At 44.4% G+C, this 21654-nt stretch overlaps 1 protein-coding gene across 3 annotated transcripts in view; it reads right to left on the minus strand.

The window, feature by feature from the left end:
- Positions 1-18072, minus strand: part of BPGM (bisphosphoglycerate mutase) — a 37525-nt gene extending 19453 nt beyond the window's left edge. Inside the window, exons 1-2 of one of the 3 annotated variants that reach the window (XM_077468534.1) lie at positions 17789-18067; positions 2873-3532 (exon numbers count right to left, since the gene is read on the minus strand). In XM_077468534.1, coding sequence (XP_077324660.1) covers positions 2873-3473 — 601 coding nt within the window. In that variant the 5' untranslated portion in view covers positions 3474-3532; positions 17789-18067. Of the gene's footprint in view, positions 1-2872; positions 3533-17788 lie in introns of all 3 variants that reach the window. The other 2 variants (XM_077468536.1, XM_077468535.1) reach the window with 2 other exon arrangements.
- Positions 18073-21654: the final 3582 nt, after the last annotated feature.

The raw sequence follows: 21654 nt of genomic DNA on the forward strand, positions 1-21654 counted from the left end.
GGTGAAGGAGACCAGAAAGCTTGGCTCTCAGATAACGTGTAGCTATCATTTGTGGACTGGTGGTGGGAGATCCAAGCTCTGAGACTGCAGTATGGACACAGTGGCATTTAAAAAAGAATAAAAAATAAAAAAATAACTGTTCTGTTGCTACCCAAAACTAATGGTATGGGTGGAGCTACATTTAAAGAGAACTCGTCATGTCACATCATTATATGCAGGTGTCAACAGTACCCCTACTGTTGACCATCCGCCCAAGCTTCTCCCCTCACACAATTTAACAAGGGTACCATCAGTGGCAGCAATGAGAAAACACTGGATTGCAGATTGCTGCTGAATGAATGAGTTAAACTTTAAACATAAAAAAAAAAAAAAAAAAAAAAAAAAAAAAAAGAAGGGGGGGGGGGGGGGTGGAAGAAGGTACAGGCTTTAGAACCACTTTAACCACTTGTCCACTGGGCACTTAGACTCCCTTCCTAACCAGGACCACATTTCAGCTTCCTGTTATCTCACATTTTGAATGGACAATTACTCAGTACCCATATGAAATTTTTGTCCTTTTTTGACACAAATAGAGCTTTTTTTGGTGGTATTTAATCACCACTGTTTTATTGTTTATTTTTTGCGCTACAAAATGAACAAAGACTTTACAAAATGTTGTAAATAAATAATACCTTTTCTTCATTTTTGTTATAAAATTTGGCAAATTAGTCTTTTTTTCATAAAATTTTTGGCCAAAATTTATACTGCTGCACATCTTTGGTAAAAATAACCCAAATCAGTGTATATTATTTGGTCTTTGTGAAAGTTAGAGTCTATAAGCTACAGTGGCAATCACTGAAAATTGATCACACCCATAGGCGTGCACACAGGGTGTGCCAGGTGCGCCCAGGCACACCCTAATTACCCCGTGCAGAAGAGAAGAGATTTCCCCTTACTGCCTGGCGCCCCCCCTGCCACCCGCAGTGCTGCTGGATTCCCTCCTCTCCCATCGGCTGTTGCTGCAGGGATGTTTTAGGATGAGTGAGGAAAGGGGCCAGTAAAATATGTAATTCACCGACCCCTTACCTTTCTGAATGAACACCTAAGTGATCATTAGTGTGTGCTTGAGCCCGGGGGTGCACACCCTAATGCAATAGGCTGCACACACCTATGATCACACCTGATGCACTAACAGCCTAATCTAATATCTTGAGACACTAACAAGCCAGGAAAGTACAACTCCCCCCAAACTACCCCTTTTTGGAAAGTAGACATTCCAAGGTATTTAGTAAGAGGCAACCAAGTTTTTTTTTCATGTTTTTTCCCAGAATTCTTTGCAGAGTGAAGTTTTTTTCCTTCTGCCCTCCCATCACAAAATTGTCATAAGTTATTTCTCGAACACAGCATATGCATATCACAAATTACATCCCAAAATACATTCTGCTAATCGTCTTGAGTATGGCGATACCACACGTGCAGGGAGCACTGTCAGGCGTTCTTCTAGGGACATAAAATACACGTTTAATTTCTTGACTACCTCTTGCACTTTTGAAGGCCCTGGAGCACCATGACAATGGAAACGCTCAAAAATGACCCCATTTCGGAAAGCAAAACACCCCAACATATATTCTATGAGGCATAGTGAGTCTTTTGAATATGTAATTTTTTCCCACAAGTTTTTTGGAAAATGCTTCTTTTTTTTTTTTTAAACACAAAAGTTGTCAATTTATATACAATATTTCTAACACATAGCAAAAATGACAACCCAAAAAATACATTCTGCTACTCCTGAGTATAGCGATACCATGTGAGACTTTTACACAGCCTGGCCACATACAGAGGCCCAACATGCAGGGAGCACCAGCAGGTGTTCTAAGGCATACATTTCAAATCCATTTGACTACTCATTACACTTTTGTGAGGCACTGATGGGCATTGCAGTGGCATGGATGAGGAATAAATAAGCCACGGATGAGCATGATGGAGCCATGGATGGGGGGGTGGACGAGCCAGAAATTGGCACAGATCAGGCCCACATCTCTGCTGCACTCCATCTCTCCCCTCTCCTCGCACACTGTACCGATCGGTACAGAGAGGGGAAGAGCTGAACCGGAGATGCACCGGCTTGTTGACAACTGATTGCTCCTTCACGGAGCAATCATTTGGTAAAGGGCCGCTATCATTGGCCCTTTACCATGATCCGGCGGGCCCTCTAGGGGAGAGCTGTTTGCATCTATGGACACAGGCAGCTCTGGTCGGGATCAAGCCCACAGGTGTGCCACAACAGAAGTGGTTTTCTATGGTGGCACACCAAGAAGAGGACAAAGAGCGCTGGTGCACTGAGCAGGCAAGTATGACAGAGTTTTGTTTTTTGTAATAAGAAGTGAGCTGCACTAACTTAAAGGGTTTTGCCTCTAGTTCTACTTTAGAAAAAAATGTCACTATAGCAACTCTGCAAAGTGTGGGTGTGAAAGGTTTTAAATCTCTCTGTAGAATAGTTCTTGCACCTCTATCTGACACTTCCAGGTGTGTCAAATATAGCATGTCCCCCACTGGCTGCTGTGCCTTCGTCTACCAGCCCATGTCACTACAGGACACAGTAGTTATGCAGGAGTCAATGGGAGGAAGTCACAGCTCTCACCAGGGGGACACACTAGCTATAACATCTGTGTGGAATAGTAGCAGCATCAGAGGTCTTTGAAAGATTTCACTGGTAAGGTGAGATAAACTATTTCCTGCCTTTTAAAGAGACATTTCTTTGAAGCAGTTACATATGGTTGGTTACCTGTGATACCCATTTTCTACAGATAAAATGGAAGGGGTGCGTTGACCTACATTTTAAATACTGCTCCCCCTTAAACTGCACAAACACATTTAAAATGAAATGCTATACCTTCTAAATGTTTCAATAATGCTCTGGTGCTGTTTCCGTGTGCTGAAATAAGAACGCGTTTTCCACGCTTTACTTCTGGTGCAATCTCCTCGTTCCAGAAAGGAAGAAGCCTTTCCAGGACTTGCTTCAGGCTCTCAGATTTTGGCAGCTTATCCTTCTGAATGTCACAACATGTATACCTGCGATCAGTGTGTATCTCTTGGTAGTAAGGGTGACTCTCATCTATTGGTGGAGGGGCCACATCGTAGCTCCTCCTCCAGAGCTTTACTTGCTCTTCTCCATGATTCAGAGCCAGTTCTGCTCGGTTGAGGCCAATAAGAGCCCCGTAATGGCGTTCATTTAGCCTCCAAGAACTTCGAGTCGGAACCCATTCTTGACCAAGCTCTTCTAAAATCAGCCATGCCGTTTGGATAGACCGGCTGAGGATGGAAGTGAAGACCATGTCAAACTCAAAGCCCAGAGACTTTAAATGCTTTCCGCACTTCTCTGCTTCCTTAATACCTTCCACGCTTAGCTTCTGGTCCACCCAGCTACAGAATCGGTTTTCTATGGTCCAGGCACCTTCACCATGCCTTAGCATGACCAATTTATATTTTGACATGTTGATTGTGGTGTTCACTTTCCAGGAGAACGCCTTTCAGATTATTCAGAAGAGGTTACCTGACAAAGAAAGGGAAAAAAATAAATAAATCTACACTTGATGAAATAGAACCAAAAGTGGCTCAGAAATGCCAGGGCTTGGTTATCCGTTCACTGAAAGCTGCAGGAGTAATATTAACCAACTCAATACTAGCCGATTACAGCCCTTTCATTCCTTTCTAGGCTATTTTTCAGTGCTATGACAGCTTGACTGACAGTTAATCATACAACAATGTATTCCAGTTACTAAAACTGAAAATATGCTAAATCTTGTGCAGCTCTGTAAAGAAACCAATCAAGCATCCAGGTTTCATTGCCAAACCTTAATTGAACAAGCTAAAGTTAGAAGCCGATTGGCTACATCGCACAGCTGCACCAGATTCCGAGTGCTCCAGTTTTAGTAAATCTCCCCCATAGTGTTCTTTGGTGGTATTTAATAACACTTTTTTTTTTTTCATTAATTTTTACTAAAGTGGTAGTAAACCACAAAAAAAAAAAAACCCTGCAAGACAAGGGTATAATGTGCTAGTATGCACCCCATACTAGCACATTATGAAATACTTACCTTAGAACAAAGCCTTCCAGTTGCATGCTGTCACCGCTGACAGGCCTTCCATCTCTTCCCTGTCTTCCTTTTGGGTTCGAGTGCTCCAGCTCTGATCAGCCGAGCCACGATGACGTCACTCCCGCGCATGCATGCGAGAGTCTTGGCCGTAGCACAGAGCTCGGAAGAGATGGCACGGACAGGGATCACAAGGCTATTTTGATTTTGCTTGTGATCTACACTGTCCAATGACAGTACCATCTCTGGCACTGTAAGCATGCCTGGTGTGAGTATGCACATTACAAATAGGAACCATTGGCTTCTGCTGCTGTCAGAGCCAATATCACGGGCTGTGTCTTATGGAGTGTGTCCAGGAGCGCCTGTGGGGGAATCCGAGAAGGAGGGTCAGGGCTGCTCTGGGAAAAACCTTTGCAGAGAGCAGGCAAGTATAACACGTTTGGTATTTTAATTAAAAATAAAAACAACCTTTACAATCACTTTAAGCAAACTTTTTTTCAGTTCAAGTTACAGTGTCTGATCTATGCATATGAATAGCAAAGTAAGAACAGCATTACTGCTCATGGCAACCAATAATTTAATCCTACATTCTTGCCCTGAAGTGACGCAAGTTAAATTCTGACTTTCGAAGTGTTTTTTTCCATAGAGGCTTTTCTCACGACATTTCTTCAGCAATGATTATGACCTCACTTGTTGACACCCAGATAGCAGAGCATTGGTGTGGGCATATTCATGTACCATACACAAGCAATTTGATCAATTTTTAGAAATGCAGTACAGGCAAGAGAGCATTTGCCAGAATCCAGTTGCAAACAAGCTCTCTGCATAGGTTGCATTTGAAACTACTAATTAAAAATGAAGCCCAAGGGTGAATTGAAAACCATTCAACACGCCACAGAACACAAACCTTATATATGACTTGCATACACAACAGGGCACGATTAAGCCAACAGTGACCATAAAACGTATATTACTTTTTGTTAAAATACCATTGGTATGCTATAAAAAAAAAAAAAAAAAAAAAAAACCCAAGAAACAAAATACAGCGAGACCCGGTTCACACAGGGGCAACCCGACTTGCAGCGCAACTCTGTAAAGCAACCTGCACACGACTTCAGCGGCAGCTTGCAAAATTACTTCTGTATAGAAGTCAATGCAAGTCGCCCTGAAGACACTCCAAAAGTAGTACAGGAACCTTTCTCTAAGTCGGAACATCATGAGTCATTCCTATTAGAATGGTTCCATAGTATGGAAAGTGACTTGTCAGGCAGCTAAGTCACCCCTGTGTGAACTGGGTCTGCAATCGATGTGGATATTCCTCCAAATGTACAGGAGTTTCCAGTGCTTACCGTACATAATACAAAGGCATTTCAAATAACGTGCACTTCCAGTCTTGTGGAAACAGTCACGCTCCAGTAGGACTGCGCCCTGAGCATAAAGACTATTGTCGAGTTTGGTGTGCAGAAACTTGTGTGGCCTGCAGCCCTGACCTCAACCCTACCGAAAACCTTTGGGATGAAAGGGAATGCAAATTGCAATCCAGGTCTTCTCATCCAACATCAGTACTGATGAGTAAAAGCCGTTATAACCACAAAGGTGAGGCCAATTCCATGAATTTGGAATGAGATGGCTAACAAGCTTCTTAAGGTGTTCTAGTCAGGTGTCCACAAATGTTTGCCCGTATAGCGTTTATTCATTTTCCAAAATCACTTCATTCCTCTAATGATGTGGAAGTCAGCAGGGAGAACCAGCTACAGCTGCAGGGGGCCCCAGGAGGTCAGCATTCCCGTAAGTGTTTGTTTCCCTGTAAAATTTGGGAACAACGCCTCAGGTGTTTGGCGGCTTGACCAGTGTGGGGGGAAAAAGAAAAAAAAAAAAAAGGGGGGGGGGGGGGGGATGCATGTACATCAGGAGAGTCCAACATTTTGACCTTCCTGGGCCACGCAAAAATCCATAGCTCTCAACTGTCCCCGATTTTCGAGAGGCCTCATTCAGAACAAAGTCCCTCTGTCCTCATTTGGTCTGAGCTATATAGCTGTAAGAAAAATGCATTTTTTTTTTTTTTTTATCTATTAACCACTTCCGGACCGCCCACCGTGTTTATACTTTGTAGAGGAGCATCGTTCTGGTGGCAGCAGCTAGCTGCCATAACCCCGGTATCCTCTTCTTCAGTCTGGTTTTGGATAAAAGTGGTCTTTGCAGCAGATTCGCCACAAGATCACTTTTATCGGAGGTGGGAGAGGGCCCCCCTGTCGGCGCTCCGGTGCCCTTGGAAGCGATCGGATCTTCACCCTTGCTGGGCATGGAGATGAATGAGGGAAAGATGGGCCCCACCAGTCTTCATAACAATGCACAGTGGAAGCGACGTCAAACCGTCACTTCTGCCCATAGCTCTTAAAAAGGCCCTTTTTTTGTATTATTTATCTTGAAGTTGCAATTTAGTGTAAATATGAGGTCTGAGGTCTTTTTGACCCCCAGATCTCATAATTAAGAGATCCTGTCATGCGTTTTTTCTAGTACAAGGGATGTTTACATTCCTTGTAATAGGTATAAAAGTGCCATAAATGTGTAAAAAATTAAAATAAAAAGTGAAATAAGAAAAAGAAAAACATTTTTTGAACGTGCTCCGTCCCAACGGCTCGGTGCAGAAGTGAATGCATATCAAAACAGTGGGTGTTCAAGCCACACCTGAGGTATTGCCATGATCGGTAGAGCGAGAGCAATAATTCTAGCCCTAGCCCTCCTCTGTAACTCAAATCATGCAACCTGTAGAATTTTTTAAATGTCGCCCATGGAGATGGAGATTTACCCTCTCCCTTTTTGGAGAGGGTAAAAGTTTGTTGCTATTCCATGAGTGGGCGCAATTTTGAAGCACGATATGTTGGGTATCAATTTACTCAGTGTAACATTATCTTTCACAATATAAAAAAATAAAAAAAACCTTGAGCTAACTTTGTCATCTTATTTTTTAAAGCAAAGTGTCCTTTTTTTTTTTTTTTTTTTTTGGGGAAAAAAAAAGTGCGCTTGTAAGGCCGCTGCGCAAATACGGTGTGACAGAAAGTATTGCAACAACCGCAATTTTATTCTCTAGGGTGTTTTCCTATGCCTCCATACTTTTGCTAATAGGTGTCCCTCATGTCCATCTCAAAAAGCTGGGAGGTATGCAAAATACACCAACAATAAGGATAGCTGATGTCAGGTCACAAATTAAAAGGAGAAGTACAGCCAAAGCGAGTGTCCTAGGGAGTGATTCTAACTGCGGGGGGAGGGGCTATTTGGGACACGTCACTGATCAGCGATCCCGATTACAGGGAGCGTGATCAGTGACAGTGTCACTAGGCAGAACAGGGAGATGCTCGTTTACATTACCATCACCTTCGTTCTTCCTCACTGTGAAACGATCACGGGTATGCCGAGTCCGTGGAACCCGCGGTTACGGAGCTCCCGGCGGGCACACGCGCACAAGCCGCCTCTTAAAGGGCAATGTACAGGTACATTAATCTGCCTGTACATGCCCTTCTGCTGCAGTATATCTACGTGAGGTGGTCGGGAAGCAGTTAAACAACATTGTATACTTCCCTCTTCTCTGCAAGGGTTTTGCACAGAGAGGCCAAAACCTCCTCGTTCAGGGGTCCCCCAGTGGCGCTCCTGGATCCTCCCCACATCGAGTGCCCCCTCGGAGACCCGTTTTCCAAGGGGGCACCCGTATGGGCATTCTCCCAAGTCCTGCTGCTGCGTCCATTGACACAGAAAGCAGGACTCAGCCCCACCTCCAGCTTCCAATGGCTCCTGCTGCTATCAATCTATCCAATGAGGACCTGAGACAGCGGCTGGAGCTACTGGGCTCATTTTCATTGCTGGAAAGATCAGTTTCAGGTAAGGAAAAAGGGGGGCTGCTTCACTACAGAAGGTTTTTCACCTTCATGCATAATTAACTTGTCAGGTACTCATCACTAATGAAACCCCCTGAACTAAAGAGTCACCCTACCTGATTATTTTGTGCCAGCGCATGTGCCCCATCATGCAGTGACATTTTTGAGCCATACCTAGAAAGGATTGCCAGCATTAGATGCCTTGGTTGCAACAGCTAAAGTACCTCCGACCCCATAGTCATCCCACTCTGTCCTTTTTTTTTTTTTTTTTTTTATTCCCTAAATGCATACTTTCATGTTGTTCTGTGGCTGGTATGGTGACATAGGTTCTTCCTCTTCTCCACTAGGGTGCCCTCATTGCAGCACAGAATGGCGCTCACATAAGCCTAAACTCAGTATTGCCATACTGTAACGCCAGGCAAGTGTGATGATGCACATCATCGGTGTGTCTATGACAACCTGGGCTCACAGGAACAGGAAGGGGGTAAATGAGACTTGCAAGAAGAAGTGGGTGGAGAGAGGCAGTGGAGGACACAGAATGCAGTACTGGAGTATAGAGAGGGCATGTGATCCAAAAATAATGATTAAAAAGGAAAACAAAAAATAAAAACACACAACAATAGATGGAGTTCTGTTTCATTAGCCATGTTCATAAAATCCCAATAAAGAAGCCAAGCTAAACTTGTAGACAGGACACAGTGTTCGTCACCAAAACAATCTGTCACCTGCAGAATGTTCAAGACTCAGCAAACGAGGCTTAAACCACTATTATAAACATGACACGCAGACTTCCTGTTCTGCCCCGAGGGGGGGGGGGGGGGGGTGACCGGCTCACACAGATGTGAATGCAAGGAAGTGACAAATGCATTGGACACCAAGATAATATGAAAAAGAACACTTTCCGCTTCTTCTTCAAAGAAGCATATCGAAAATCGGCACACATGCCAACGTTTTTAAAATAATGTCGAAGGACAACTGCTGGCGAAGCTTGTATAAACATGCTGAGCAATGGTGTCTCAGACAACCAGAACAGTTTTATACACAACAAAATGTTTATTCATTTATCATGGGCTTGTTTGAATTTTTAAATAGTTGACTGCCAACAAATATTAACAGACTATCAGGAGGTGGCAAGAACTGGGGAAAAGGGATAAATTTAAATTGGTGTATATCTCTCGCTCTATAGATACACACGCAAAGGTATCAACCAGTAAGGGGAGTCGTCTGCCTCATATTGTATGATAAAGTGACTCTGGAATGGGAGAGGTATGGGGCTGCCTGATTTAGTCTAATATACGTACTTTGAGTCACAAATCTGAAACATACATGTTAAAACAGTGTCCATGTTAATTTTTATGTCAAATATCGATTTAGTCCTAGTTTTTTAACAAAAATGCCATTTTAGTTTGTTGTATTTTAGACATCTGAATAGTTTTAGTTGTATTTTAGTCAACTAAAATAGTGTTAAGTAGATATTATAGGGTCTGAGGAGGCCTGTAAATGCTGCACAGTGCTCTGGAGGGTGGTCTGAGGAGGCCTGTAAATGCTGCACAGTGCTCTGGAGGGTGGTCTGAGGAGGCCTGTAAATGCTATAAAAAAGCTGGGAAGCAGAAACTGCTGGGTCTGGAGACCAGGGGAGGAGGAGACATGAGGATGCTGCGGCTGCATAGAGAGGAGTAGGATCAGTTATGCTCTCTCTGCTGCAGGTGTGGAGGGATGGGGGTGCAGCAGAGATGAGCTTCTCTGTGGCTGTATGGAGAAGTGCAGGACCTGGTGGAGGAGAAGTCCTCACCTGCTTTCAACTATTGAGACAAGGTGGGGGCAGAGACGAGGGAGATAATAATCGCAGCTGCAGGATAGGTGTGAGAGCCAACATGAAATGGCCTGGTGGACTGGAGGCGGCCTGTAATGCACAGTGCTTTGGACAGTGGTTTGAGGAGGCCTGTAAAAGCTCCACAGTGCTGGATGATTGGGAGACCTTTAAGAGCTGCACACAGTGCTAAGCACGCTACACCACTAAGGACGCTATGGTCACTACCTTGCTTTGCTTGGAGGTGAAACACTCACGGGCTTTGCAGGCAGAGCTCAGAGGAAATAGGAAGTTCACGTAGGTAAATGTCCCTCCCTTTCATGATCGTTACATTTGTTCATTGACAAAAAATGGGAATCGTTTTCCATCATAGTTTTCGTCAATTGACGAACATTTGGGGTACTTTTTAGTTATCATCACTGGAAACAGGCCGCTTATGAAAATTTTGATGAAAAATGTTTGTCTACAAAATACTAGCGTCAGGGAAAAAAAAAAAAAAATTACAGTTCCTTATTTTTAAATTTGTTTCAGGTCAGTTATATCCAAAATGACATAGAATATTGGAATAGCCCATCTTAATGCAAAATCAAAGTCTACAAATACTTACCCTCTCTCGCCATATTGACATCTTCACCTCGGCTTCTTTTGGAAGCAGGTCTTTGGTCGACCCCCACGCATGTGCACAGAAGATAATTGCTGAAAATGTGCGCCGCTGAGCTGTGTATGCGGAGCTCAGTGTACAATTTAAAAAAGACTGAGCAGGCAGGCACATTTGTTTTCTTGCAGAAGAGGCATGAGAACAAAGAGCCTCTCTGTGGCTGCATGGAGAAGTGCAAGATCTGGTGGAGAAGTCCTCTCCTGCTGACTGTTGAGACAAGGGAGATATTGAGGCTACAGGATAGGTGTGAGGGCCATATGAAATGGCCTGGTGGGCCGGATTTGACCAGTTCTTGCTGAATCGGACAAATTTTGATCCACCTATCGATGGTCCTGTTCAAGAGTAGTTGATCTACTGATTGAGGCGGTTGGCAGGCACTAGCTCATTATACATAGTTGCAGCACATCCCCCATTCACTTGAATGAGTCGCTTTTGGCGGCAGTATACAGATTAGGGTGGTGGGATAGTGGTAAAATGTGTCTCAGCTACCTAGTTTTACCCCCCCCCCCCCCCCATGTGTAAATAAGCCCTTAGGCTAGATTCACATCTATGCATGTTGCTTTTGAGTGTTTCTGCAGTTTTTACCACAATTTATTTATACATTCACTGCATATAGCTGGTTGCTAAGAAGCGGGTTAGGAAGCCAGCCACCGCATCCTTAGCAACGGATGAGTCATCAGCTGTCAGCGGGCTTCTGGTATGCATTTGGAGGGGGACACCCCCACCGGAAAAAAACAAACAAAAATAAAATAATTTTTTTTTTTTTTTTTAAACGTGACCCCCCGCCCCAATACATACCAGACTCTTATCCGAGCATACAGCCCGGCAGGTCAGAAAAGGGAGGCAATGAGCCTGAACCATACGAAACCGCAAGCCCTCAACATGGGGGGTGGATGCTTTGGTGTCAAGGGCCTCTTCCCGACAACCCTGGTCGGTGGTTGTTGGGGTCTGCGGGCAGGGTGCTTATTGGATTCTGGAAACCCCCTTTAAAAAGGTGGCCCCCAGATTCCAGCCCCCCCCCCCCTCACGTGAATGTGTAAACGTATCCCTACCTATTCACCAAAAAAGCAGTGAAATGGAAAAAAAAAAAAAAAAAAAAAAAAAAAAAAACACCCAAGAACCGTTTTTTTTTTTTTTTTTTTTAATAAAGAAGCTGTCCTCTCCCTGAGCCGTCTTCTCCCATCTCCTTGTCCAGATGCTGTCTTCCGTTGTGACGTCCCCCACTGTCTGACATCTCTTATGTAGCTATGGGGCGTGGTCATTTTTTTTATATTTCACCCGATCTCCATTCACATAGGAAAGGGGGGGCTTCATCTGGGCCCCCCCCCCCCCTTGTTAAAGGGGGCTTCTAGATCTGATAAGCCCACCGCAGACCCCGACAACCACCGGGGCCAAGGTTGTCAGGAAGAGGTCCTTGTCCCCATCAACACCCAACCCCCCATGTTGAGGGCATGCGGTCTGGTATGGTTCAGGAGGGGGGGCCCCCCCTTTTGCTCGTCCCTGACCTGCACGCTAGGATAAGGGCCTGGTATGGATTTTCGGGGGGGGGGGACCCCACTCCATTTTTTATTTTGTCGTAGGGAGTGTTCCCTCCAAATCCATACCAGACAAATGGGTGGGGGGACCCCACAGCGGGTTTTTTCGTGAAATTTTTTAAGCCGGCTTCCCGCTCCTTAGCAACCAGCTATATACAGTGAAAAAATAAATAAATGACAATTGCAAATCGTGGCAAAATCACAGAAAAAATATGTAATCGCTGTAAAAATGCAGTACTTGTGTTTTGGATGGGGATCCATTGAAGTCTATTACATGCAAAACATTGCCTTTTGCAGGGGGGGGGAAAAAAAAAAAAAAAAAAGCCCCTGGCCCTTTCCAAAAATGCATCGATGTGAACGTGTTCCATAGGAACTCATGTTAAAAAAAAAAAAATTACCTGCATTTCTGCAAAATGCAAAAAGCATCAAAAAACGCATTAGTGTGAATCAAGCCTAAGACAGTTATCACTGGAACAGATGTTTCCACTGGAATATTTCCCATGTAGTTCTGTTCACAATTGGGAACTTGTAGGACAGGCTCACGAGTGGCCATTTGTTCATATAGCTGGAGCTGCATGCAAGAAGCCTGTGTTACTTTATGGGCAAGTGCCTTTGAACGCAGACCCACCCCGGCAATCCTGTCATATTAGGACGAGTGTCTGTACAGTCGCTGTGTGTCCATAGAGTAACATAGATTGCCAGCTGAAGCTGCATAAATAGTAGTCTCATTTATGCTATGTGGGCTACAGTGTCCATGTGAGGCCTAAATAGAATGCAGCCCTTGAAACCCATCCAAGGCCTGTTTCACATGGGCTTCAGCTTGTATAAGAGCAGTGTGAACATCAAGCAGGAGTCACTAAGCCTTTAGGCTGGGTTCACACTACAACGTGCAGAGGCTCACAGCAGGAATCCGGTGCGTCTCCATTCACCATTTCAGGTACGATTTCAGCCCAAACGAAGCACAGGGCTCCTGAGCAACTCACAGAGTCTCTGCAGGGATGTGTGAACCGGTCACAATATCCTGCTATGCGAATTGGATGCAGAGAAATCCACATTCAATTCGCATAAGTGTGAACCCAGCCTTAAAGTGCCCCTAAGCTCCTGTTTGGAAATGTTATTGCCACTTTAAAGAGGAAATAAAGTCCCATGCATAGGTACTGTAAATATCTCCTAAACGTGCTCCGTGTATGAGATATTTACTATATATGAACAGCCGGAGTCCGCGGACACTCGTTTTTAGGTAAAACTTTGTTTTTAGGTAAAACTTTGTTTTTAGGTAAAACTTTGTTTTTAGGTAAGTTTCACATAATGTGCTAGTATGTGTTGCATACTAGCACAATATGCCTTTACCTTGCAGGTCTGGGGAAAAAAAAAAATCCCTCTAACCACTTCAGCCCCAGAAGAATTTACCCCCTTCACGACCAGAGCACTTTTTGCGATTCGGCACTGCATCGCTTTAACTGACAATTGCGCGGTCGTGCGACGTGGCACCCAAACAAAATTGACGTCCTTTTTCCCCTCACAAATAGAGCTTTTTTTGGTGGGATTTGATCATCCCTGCAGTTTTTATTTTTTGCGCTATAAAACAAAAAGCTTTTTTTTTACATTTTGCTATAATAAATATCCCTCAATAATAATAATTTATATATATATATATATATATATATATATACACACACACACACACACACATACATACATACATACACACACAATCAGTGCTATACAATTGCACCGATTCCTGTGTAATTCCTGGCAGTGAAGTGGTTAACCACTAGGGGGCAGTGTGTCCTGGGGAGTGTTTCTAACTGGGGGGCGTGGCTACATGTGACACATCACTGATCTCTGCTCCCAATCACAGGGAGCAGAGATCAGTGACACTGCCACTAGGCAAAACGGGGAGATGCTTGTTGCATTTCCCCGTTCTTCCTCTCCGTGAGACGATCGCAGGTATCCCCGCGGACATCGAGTCCATGGGACCCGGGACTTGACTCACGGAGCTTGCCTCCAGCGGCATGCCTGCAGGCCGCCTCTTAAAGGGCAATGTACAGGTACGTTAGTTTTCCTGTACAAGCCCTTTTGCCAACATATATAGGTGTGAGGTGGTCGCCAAGTGGTTAAACAGGCTTTCAACAAGCACCACACCGATCGCGATATTGAAATCATGCTACTTCACTTAAAGTGCATGATTTCAACACGGCATTTCAGTGCTACTTTAGGTGCGAGTTGGAAGACATCTGTGCGACTTCATGCACAAATGTCTACGCAAGTCTCACCAGAACTTGCAAAATGTAGTGCAGGAACCATTTTCAAAATCTGTGCGACTGCTGGAGTTGCACTGCTTTGATCGCTTCCTATGTAGACTATAGGGTGAGACTTGTCATGTCATTTGAAACTGTCAAATCGCACCAGTGACCAGGGGCTCAAGAAGTGCTAAAGCCTGCTATCAGCTGGTTTAAAAAGGCAGTGAGCACTTCCATTAGGACCGATGTTGAACATTTTCAAACTGGAGCTGCATGGTACTTTAAAAGCTTCAACAAAGCTTAATGAAAGCTCTGCAAATGTTATGTAAAAGCTTGTTGTTCATACCACTCTTATACTAGATGAAGGCTGTCTGAAACTGGCCTATAATGAAAAAAACTGGTTAATAATATTTGTTTTCTTAGATTGCTTCTATGGCATTATTCTATAACACCTGCCAACTGGTCTCATATAGCCAGGTTTACAAGATGTGAAGCTCAATTCACATCTATGCAGGCTGCTTTTGAACGTTTTTGCAGTGCTTGTCCCGTTTTTTACTTTTTTATTTTTATTTTTTTACTACACACTGTGGTTGCTTAGCAACCAGCTATATACAGTGAAAAAAAAAATGAAAGAAAAAAAAAAGAAAAAAAAGCAAAAACGCAAATCGTGATAAAAACGCGGTACTTGCGTTTTTGATGCAGGTCCATTGACTTCTATTACATGCAAAACGCTGCATTTTGCATGAATAAAGTCCCCTACCCTTTCCAAAAACGCAGAGGCACAAAAATGCATTGATGTGAACATGTTTAATAGGAACCCATGTTAAAAAATTTCCCTGCATTTCTGCAAAATGCATCAAAAAACACGTTAGTGAGAATCAAGCCTAAAGAGCCTTTTCGCACAGGCTTCGAGTCTGCATCTGTTTGTTTGTTCACAAAGTATGCCCATGGGCAGGCGGATGTAAATGGGCATACATCCGCTTTACATTTATGTCTGCAGAAAATAAGAAAAGAAAAAAACCAAAAGGTTGGTGTCCTTTTTCGTTTTTGTGCAACAAATTCCGTCCGTTTTTAAGCAAAAAACATTTTTGGATTATACCATTTTGTCCCCTATGACTATTTTCTTCAACAGCAGAAGAAAAAAAAAAAACCCCAAGGAGGGAAACCTCTGTTTTAGATCTACCAAATATAACAGGAAGGTTGAACCTAAAAAACACTTTTCATTTGTATCCAACCAGGCAGGCCCTTGCACTACTTAGTTGGAGGTAAATCTCAAGGAAAATCATACAAAAAAAAATTGTATCATGTATGGCCAGTTTAAGGCTGCATTCACACTTAGGTGGTGGGAAAACGCAGGCCAAAAAAAAAAGTGTTTTTGCTTGCGTTTTCGGAAATGTGTCAGTCCCGGTTCACATATTCCAGTGCGGGTTCCTGCATCGCATATCACCTGCCGGCTGTTTACACTGACATCTGTGAACTGCTGCAGGTATTAATGCAACGTTAATGACACCCGCAGATTGGATGGTGCAATATTGGGATCGTTTGGGTGTGAACACCCATGCTATTTGAGTCCAGTGCGAACCAATTTTGATGTGCATGCGCCAAAATCAGCCATGCAATCTGTATGGCTGAATTGACATCACATGTGTTCTGCAGTGTAAATAGAAATCACATGAAATGTCTAACATTGCGCCAGAGTGAACCCAGAAGGGAAAAAAAAAAAAAAATGGGGAGGTGCCATTATTTCTCAATAGTACCCCAAACGTGGGTAGCAGTCTTGTGTTTTGATGTGAAAAAAAATAAAAAATGGCGGCAAAATGTCTAACATAAAAATGTGCCAAATAAATAAAAAGCATATGTAAGCAAATTTGGCACACGTAGATAAAGCCTATTCCCTATGCCAGTGATGGTGAACCTTGGCACCCCAGATGTTTTGGAACTACATTTCCCATGATGCTCAACTACACTGCAGAGTGCCAGAGCATCATGGGAAATGTAGTTCCAAAACATCTGGGGTGCCAAGGTTCGCCATCACTGCCCTATGCTGTCACACAAACGCAGCAAAAAACGTGATGTGAATGGGGCCCAAGACCTTTCGCACACTCGTTTTAGCACTGTTTAGGCAGTGTGTGTGCGCCACTTAAAAGACGACCGTGTTGCATCTCTTCCGAACTGCTTTTCAGGTGCTTTGGAAGCGCTGCCCGTTAATTTCAATGGGCAGAGTGTTTTGGGAGCGCAAACCACCCCAAAGATGCTGCTTGCAGGACTTTTTGAAACGTCCCGCAAATGCACCACCCCAGTGTGGAAAGACACACTAAAATGAATGGGAGGCGGCTTTCAGGCATTATTTAGAGGCCATTTCTAGCGCTAAAATGCCTGAAAACAGTGTGAAAGGGGTCTAATGCCTAAGGTGTCCTAAGACCCAACGTTTAGTTAGCTAAAGCACCGTAGGGCAATTTACTAAAATTGAAGTGTGCAAAATCTGGTGCAGCTCTAGAAACCAATCATCTTCCAGGTTTTATTGTCAAAGCTTAAATTGAACAAGCTGAAGTTAGAAGCTGATTGGCTACTATGCACGGCTGCGCCAGATTCTGAGTGCTCCAATTTCAGTAAATCTCCCACTGTATTAGCCCTCGTTCACACTGGATGTTAAGGTAACGTTATTAAAAAATGCCAGTACCTTTGCAATTAATTTTTCAATGTTTTTGCAATAGTGGTTTTTCACGTTTTTTTTTTTTTTTACATTAAAAAAATGCAGGCAAGCAACATTTTTGAGCGTTAATGCGTTTTAACAGCTAAAAAACGTCTCTCAGGACCCACTAGTTTTTTTTTTTTTTTTTACTGCTCAAAAAATGCCACTGCCCAAAACTGCTGATAACACGGACACATAGGATAACATGATGGAGAGTTTAATGTCTGTAGAAGAAAAACGTCTACTGCCAAAAACAGCTGCTGTAAAAACCAACGTCCAGTGTGCATGAGGCTTTACATTGCACAATTTCAAATCCACGTTTCAGTGCGACTTTGGGGGCGCTTTGAAAGACATCTGTGTGGGTTCATGCACAGATGTCAATTGAAAAAAAATAAAATAAAATCAATAGGCCGCAATTTGGCATGTCAAATCGCACCAGTGTGAACAGGGGCTAATACAAACTTTTACCTGCCCCCATGCTAATGCTGCTGATCCCCTCCAGCCTCCGTCTCCACTCACGCCAGCGTCTGCAGCCCATCGCTGCCCTTGAACGGAGATAGCGGACCATACCTGCGCAATGTATGTGAGCACAGCCTATGCCAGGGGTGCATGCGATAGGGTGACAACACAGGAAAAGCAACAATGGGACAGTTGTCACCCTATAACAGGAAGGGCCTTCATGGCATGGTCACCTGGCATTCCTTTCATTGAAACAGCATATTTAAAAGCATGTCATCACTTGTATGAGAGGAGATAGCAGATCTAGCCAGGAATGAGAGCAGACTGAACTAGAAAATGCATTGCAGAAGCCTGTGGAGACAAATATCTATTGAAGGATTGTACAGTAAGGGATTTCCAGTACCTCAGACAGGGCATACTGAGAGGAGCGGGCACTGACTACTCACCCAGCAGGTGCTGGCTTCTCCCAAAGGTCAAGGCAGGTGGGCAGCAAGCTTGTGTCTCTTCCCCTGCAGGCTCTATATTAGGTAAGCTCTTCAGTCCTGCACACAGCAGCTCACTAGGCTTGCAGCTCCTCTCTACTTCTCGCACAGCCTGGAGTGTGCATGTGCGGGCTGCTCTGGATGGATGTGAATGTTATTATTGTGCTGGGGAGGCAGTCTGCTCTGCACCACACACTCCCCTCCTCCTGCAACCACCTTTTCCCTCTAACACCCCGCACTAGTCCCGCCCTCGTGTCGCCTGGATTGGCACCGACTGCAGCCAATAGCTAAACGGGAGACGTGAGGGACGAGGAAGGTGGGATTGCAGACGTCATCGCCCGTGTCAGTCTCTCCACAGAGATAGTGCTGTGTACAGTGTGTGTCCTAAAAGATGGAGATGATGTGGGCACTGGCCCTTACCAGGGCAGCATATGGAACATAAGCATGGTTCATTAATGTATAAGCTCTCCTCAGGCCTCACATTATAATAAAGCATTGTGGAAGTGTTGTGTACAGGGTTTGTCATAAAAAGATGGAAAGTATACACTCACCGGCTGCATTATTAGGTTCACCTGTTTAATTGTTTAGTAACACAAATCGCAGATCGGCCAATCAATGCATTTAGGGCTCAGTTACACTTGCTTCGGCTTCAACACTAAGGATGAGCTCCGGCGTGTTCACACACCCCACGTGTAGAGACCACCAGGAAGTCGGTACGGTGCTGCGCTAATCACAGGCAGTGAGACATTGTCTGCAGAGATCGGAAAAAGTCTCACTGCCTGTGTAATAGCGCAGTGCAGTGCCGACTTCCTGGCGGGCTACACATGTGGGGTGTGCGAACACGCCGGAGCTCATCCTTATTCAACACATTAAGGCTCCATGCACACTGAAGCTCAAAAAAGCTATTTCTGGACGCCAGATTGCTGGCAGAAAACGCTGGTTGAAAAACCTGCTTTTAACAGCGTTTTATACTAGCGTTAATGAGCGTTAATGAGCGTTTTACAGCGTTAGCGTTAATGGGCATTTTTTAAAAAAATACACAGAGGACACTCCAAAAATCCCACAATGCATTGAAAAATAGAATGCCGAACACTAATGAACGAGCGTTAATGAGCGTTAATGAGCGTTTGTCGTTTTTTGCCGCTGAAAAACGGCACTTTGAACGCGAATTTCTGGCGTTCTGAAAAAAGCCCATAAACTCCACTGCTCATTAAAGCTGAAAAACGTCCATGTGTGCATGGACACATAGGCTAACATAGAGTGGAGTTTATGGGCTTTTACAAAAAACGCCCAAACGCCAATAAACTGCAGTTTATCAGCTTCAGTGTGCATGGAGCCATATGCTTCAAAACCTGGCTTCGCTTTGTTAAAGCTCTCTGAACGCTAGTCAAAGCCCCTGTCACTAAATAAAATGGTTAGCTTACAGTTCAGTTTACATTTTGCTTTAGCTTTGCTTCAAAAATTATACCCCATGTAGCTTTAGTGGTGCTTCAAAGACTTCAAAGCCTCTATGGCAAAGCTCGCTTGAAGCCTCACTGAAGCCCCACCAAAGCCTCATTGAAGTCCCATAAAAGCTCCATTGAATCTCCACAAAGCCTCATTGAAGCCTCACCAAAGCCCCATCGAAGCTCCATGAAGCCTCACCGAAGCCACATTGAAGCTCCCCAAAGCCCCACCAAAGCCTCACGAAGCCCCATCGTAAGCTAACCATTTTATTTAGTGACAGGAGCTTTGACTGGTGTTCAGAGAGCTTTAACAAAGCCAGTCCGAAGCCATGTTTTGAAGCAAGTGTAAACTAGCCCTTAGGCCATGGGCGTCCGCAGGTAGGGGCAAGGGGGTCAAGTGCCCCCCTCTGGAATCAGGGATCGGATCTTAGATTCAGCACAGTTGTGTCACTATCGGGGTGCGGGCAGGTCGCCCCCGGGTGCCATCCACCAATGGGGTGTCCCCATTAAGGTGCTGTCAAGCTCCTCCATCAGTGCAGTGTGACTTTGGGCTCTGTTCCCTGCTCAGCCCAGCAGAGAACTCTGTGGCACTGTGACAGGAGAAAGGCGAGCTGCGGGCTATCAGAGGTTTCCCCCATTCACCCCCCCCCCTTTCTCCTGTCAGGGAAAAGAGATGGCAGCTCTTACCAGGTTCCCTGCCTAGCTTCCTGCCTGCTCCATTCCTTTCCTATTGGCCATAAATGAGGGCCAATCAAAGGAGACTAGGAGAGGAGAGCAACATGGAACATGTAGTCCCAAAGATTGGCAGCCCCATTTTCCACAGGGAGGAGGCTACAGCTCGATCAAGAGAGAGATTGAGAGACCCCAGCCTGGAAAAAAGCTGAGGGAGAGAGTGCTACAGGGCAAAGAATAAGGAGTGTGGTGGGCGGAAGCCAGAGAGAGAGAGCCACACTGCCCAGTACCACCAGAGAGAGCCACGCTGCCCAGCACCACCAGAGGGAGAAAAACTGAGCCACTACCAGGTACAGACACGCTACACTACTGACCAGAGTTGCCCCCGGGGAACCCAGAGTGAGCGATTGTCCAGCCGGAGGGATCACTGCTGTAGTGTCGCTGGGTCTGGTAAGAGGGCCTGTTGGCCATTATCCATTACTTATCCTAGGGACAGTACTACGTCTGCAGTCTGACCATGATAATGTGATAATTACATTGTCAAAAAGGGGCGGTGCATGGGTAACCCTAAATTGATGCCCCCCCCCTGAAAAAAGTTCTGCGGACGCCCATGCCTTAGGCATCTAGTTGTGATGAAGACGACTTGCTGAAATTCAAACCGACATTCAGAATGGGGAAGAAAGGAGATTTAAAGTGGAGTTCCAGTCATTTTTATGTTTATTAAAAGTCAGCAGCTACACTTTTTGTAGCTGCTGACTTTTAATAAACAACCACTCACTTAACCCAGCCGTTTTTACCCTGCGTGCTCCCTCAGTGGTGCCAACATCTTTACTATGGGCACCCGGCTGTGAAAGCGGCTTCACAGCCATGTGCCCACTGTGCACAAGCAGCGCTGTGTTCTGTGAATGGTCCAAACATCTTTTGGGACCTGTCATATGTCCCAGAAAACTTCGGGAGAGAGGGGGGAATGAGAACCGTAACGGAAGTGGGAGCGGGTACCTGTCAGAATCAGGTACTCACTCCCCCTCCCCTTTTTCTACAAAAGCTCAGTTTCACAAACAGGAGCTGGGGAGGATGCCTTAAAGCGGAACTTCCCATTTTGGGTGGAGCTCCACTTTAAGTGACTTTGAACTTGGCATGGTTGTTGGTGGCAGACGGGCTGGTCTGAGTATTTTAACCACCTCAATACAGTGCACTTACACCCCCTTCCTGCCCAGACCAATTTTCAGCTTTCAGCGCTCTCACAGTTTGAATGACAATTACTCAGACATGAAACACTGTACCCATATGAAACTTGCATCCTTATTCTCACACAAATAGAGCTTTCTTTTGGTGGTATTTAATCACAGGTGTTTTTTTGTTTTTGTTTTTTGCTATAAATAAAAAAAACGTAAATTTTGTGGAACAAAAAATGCCTTTTTCTTTGTTTCTGTCATAAAATATTGCTAATTAGTAATTGTTCTTTATAAATTTTGGCCAAAATTTATACTGCTATATATCTTTGCTAAAAAATAACCCAAATTAGTGTATATTATTTGGTGTTTGTGAAAGTTATAGAGTCTACAAACTATGGTGCCAATCTCTGAAAATTGATCACATCTGATCAGGCCTTCAATGCATCAGGTGTATCTCATTTCTTGAGACACTAACAAGTCAGGAAAGTACAAATACCCCCCAAATTACCCCTTTTAGTAGACATTCCAAGGTATAAAG

The sequence above is a fragment of the Lithobates pipiens genome, unplaced genomic scaffold (assembly GCF_037356315.1).
Source record: "Lithobates pipiens isolate NorthernLeopardFrog02 unplaced genomic scaffold, aLitPip1_a1.2 Scaffold_8, whole genome shotgun sequence".
In the NCBI taxonomy this organism is placed as follows: Eukaryota; Metazoa; Chordata; class Amphibia; order Anura; family Ranidae; genus Lithobates; species Lithobates pipiens.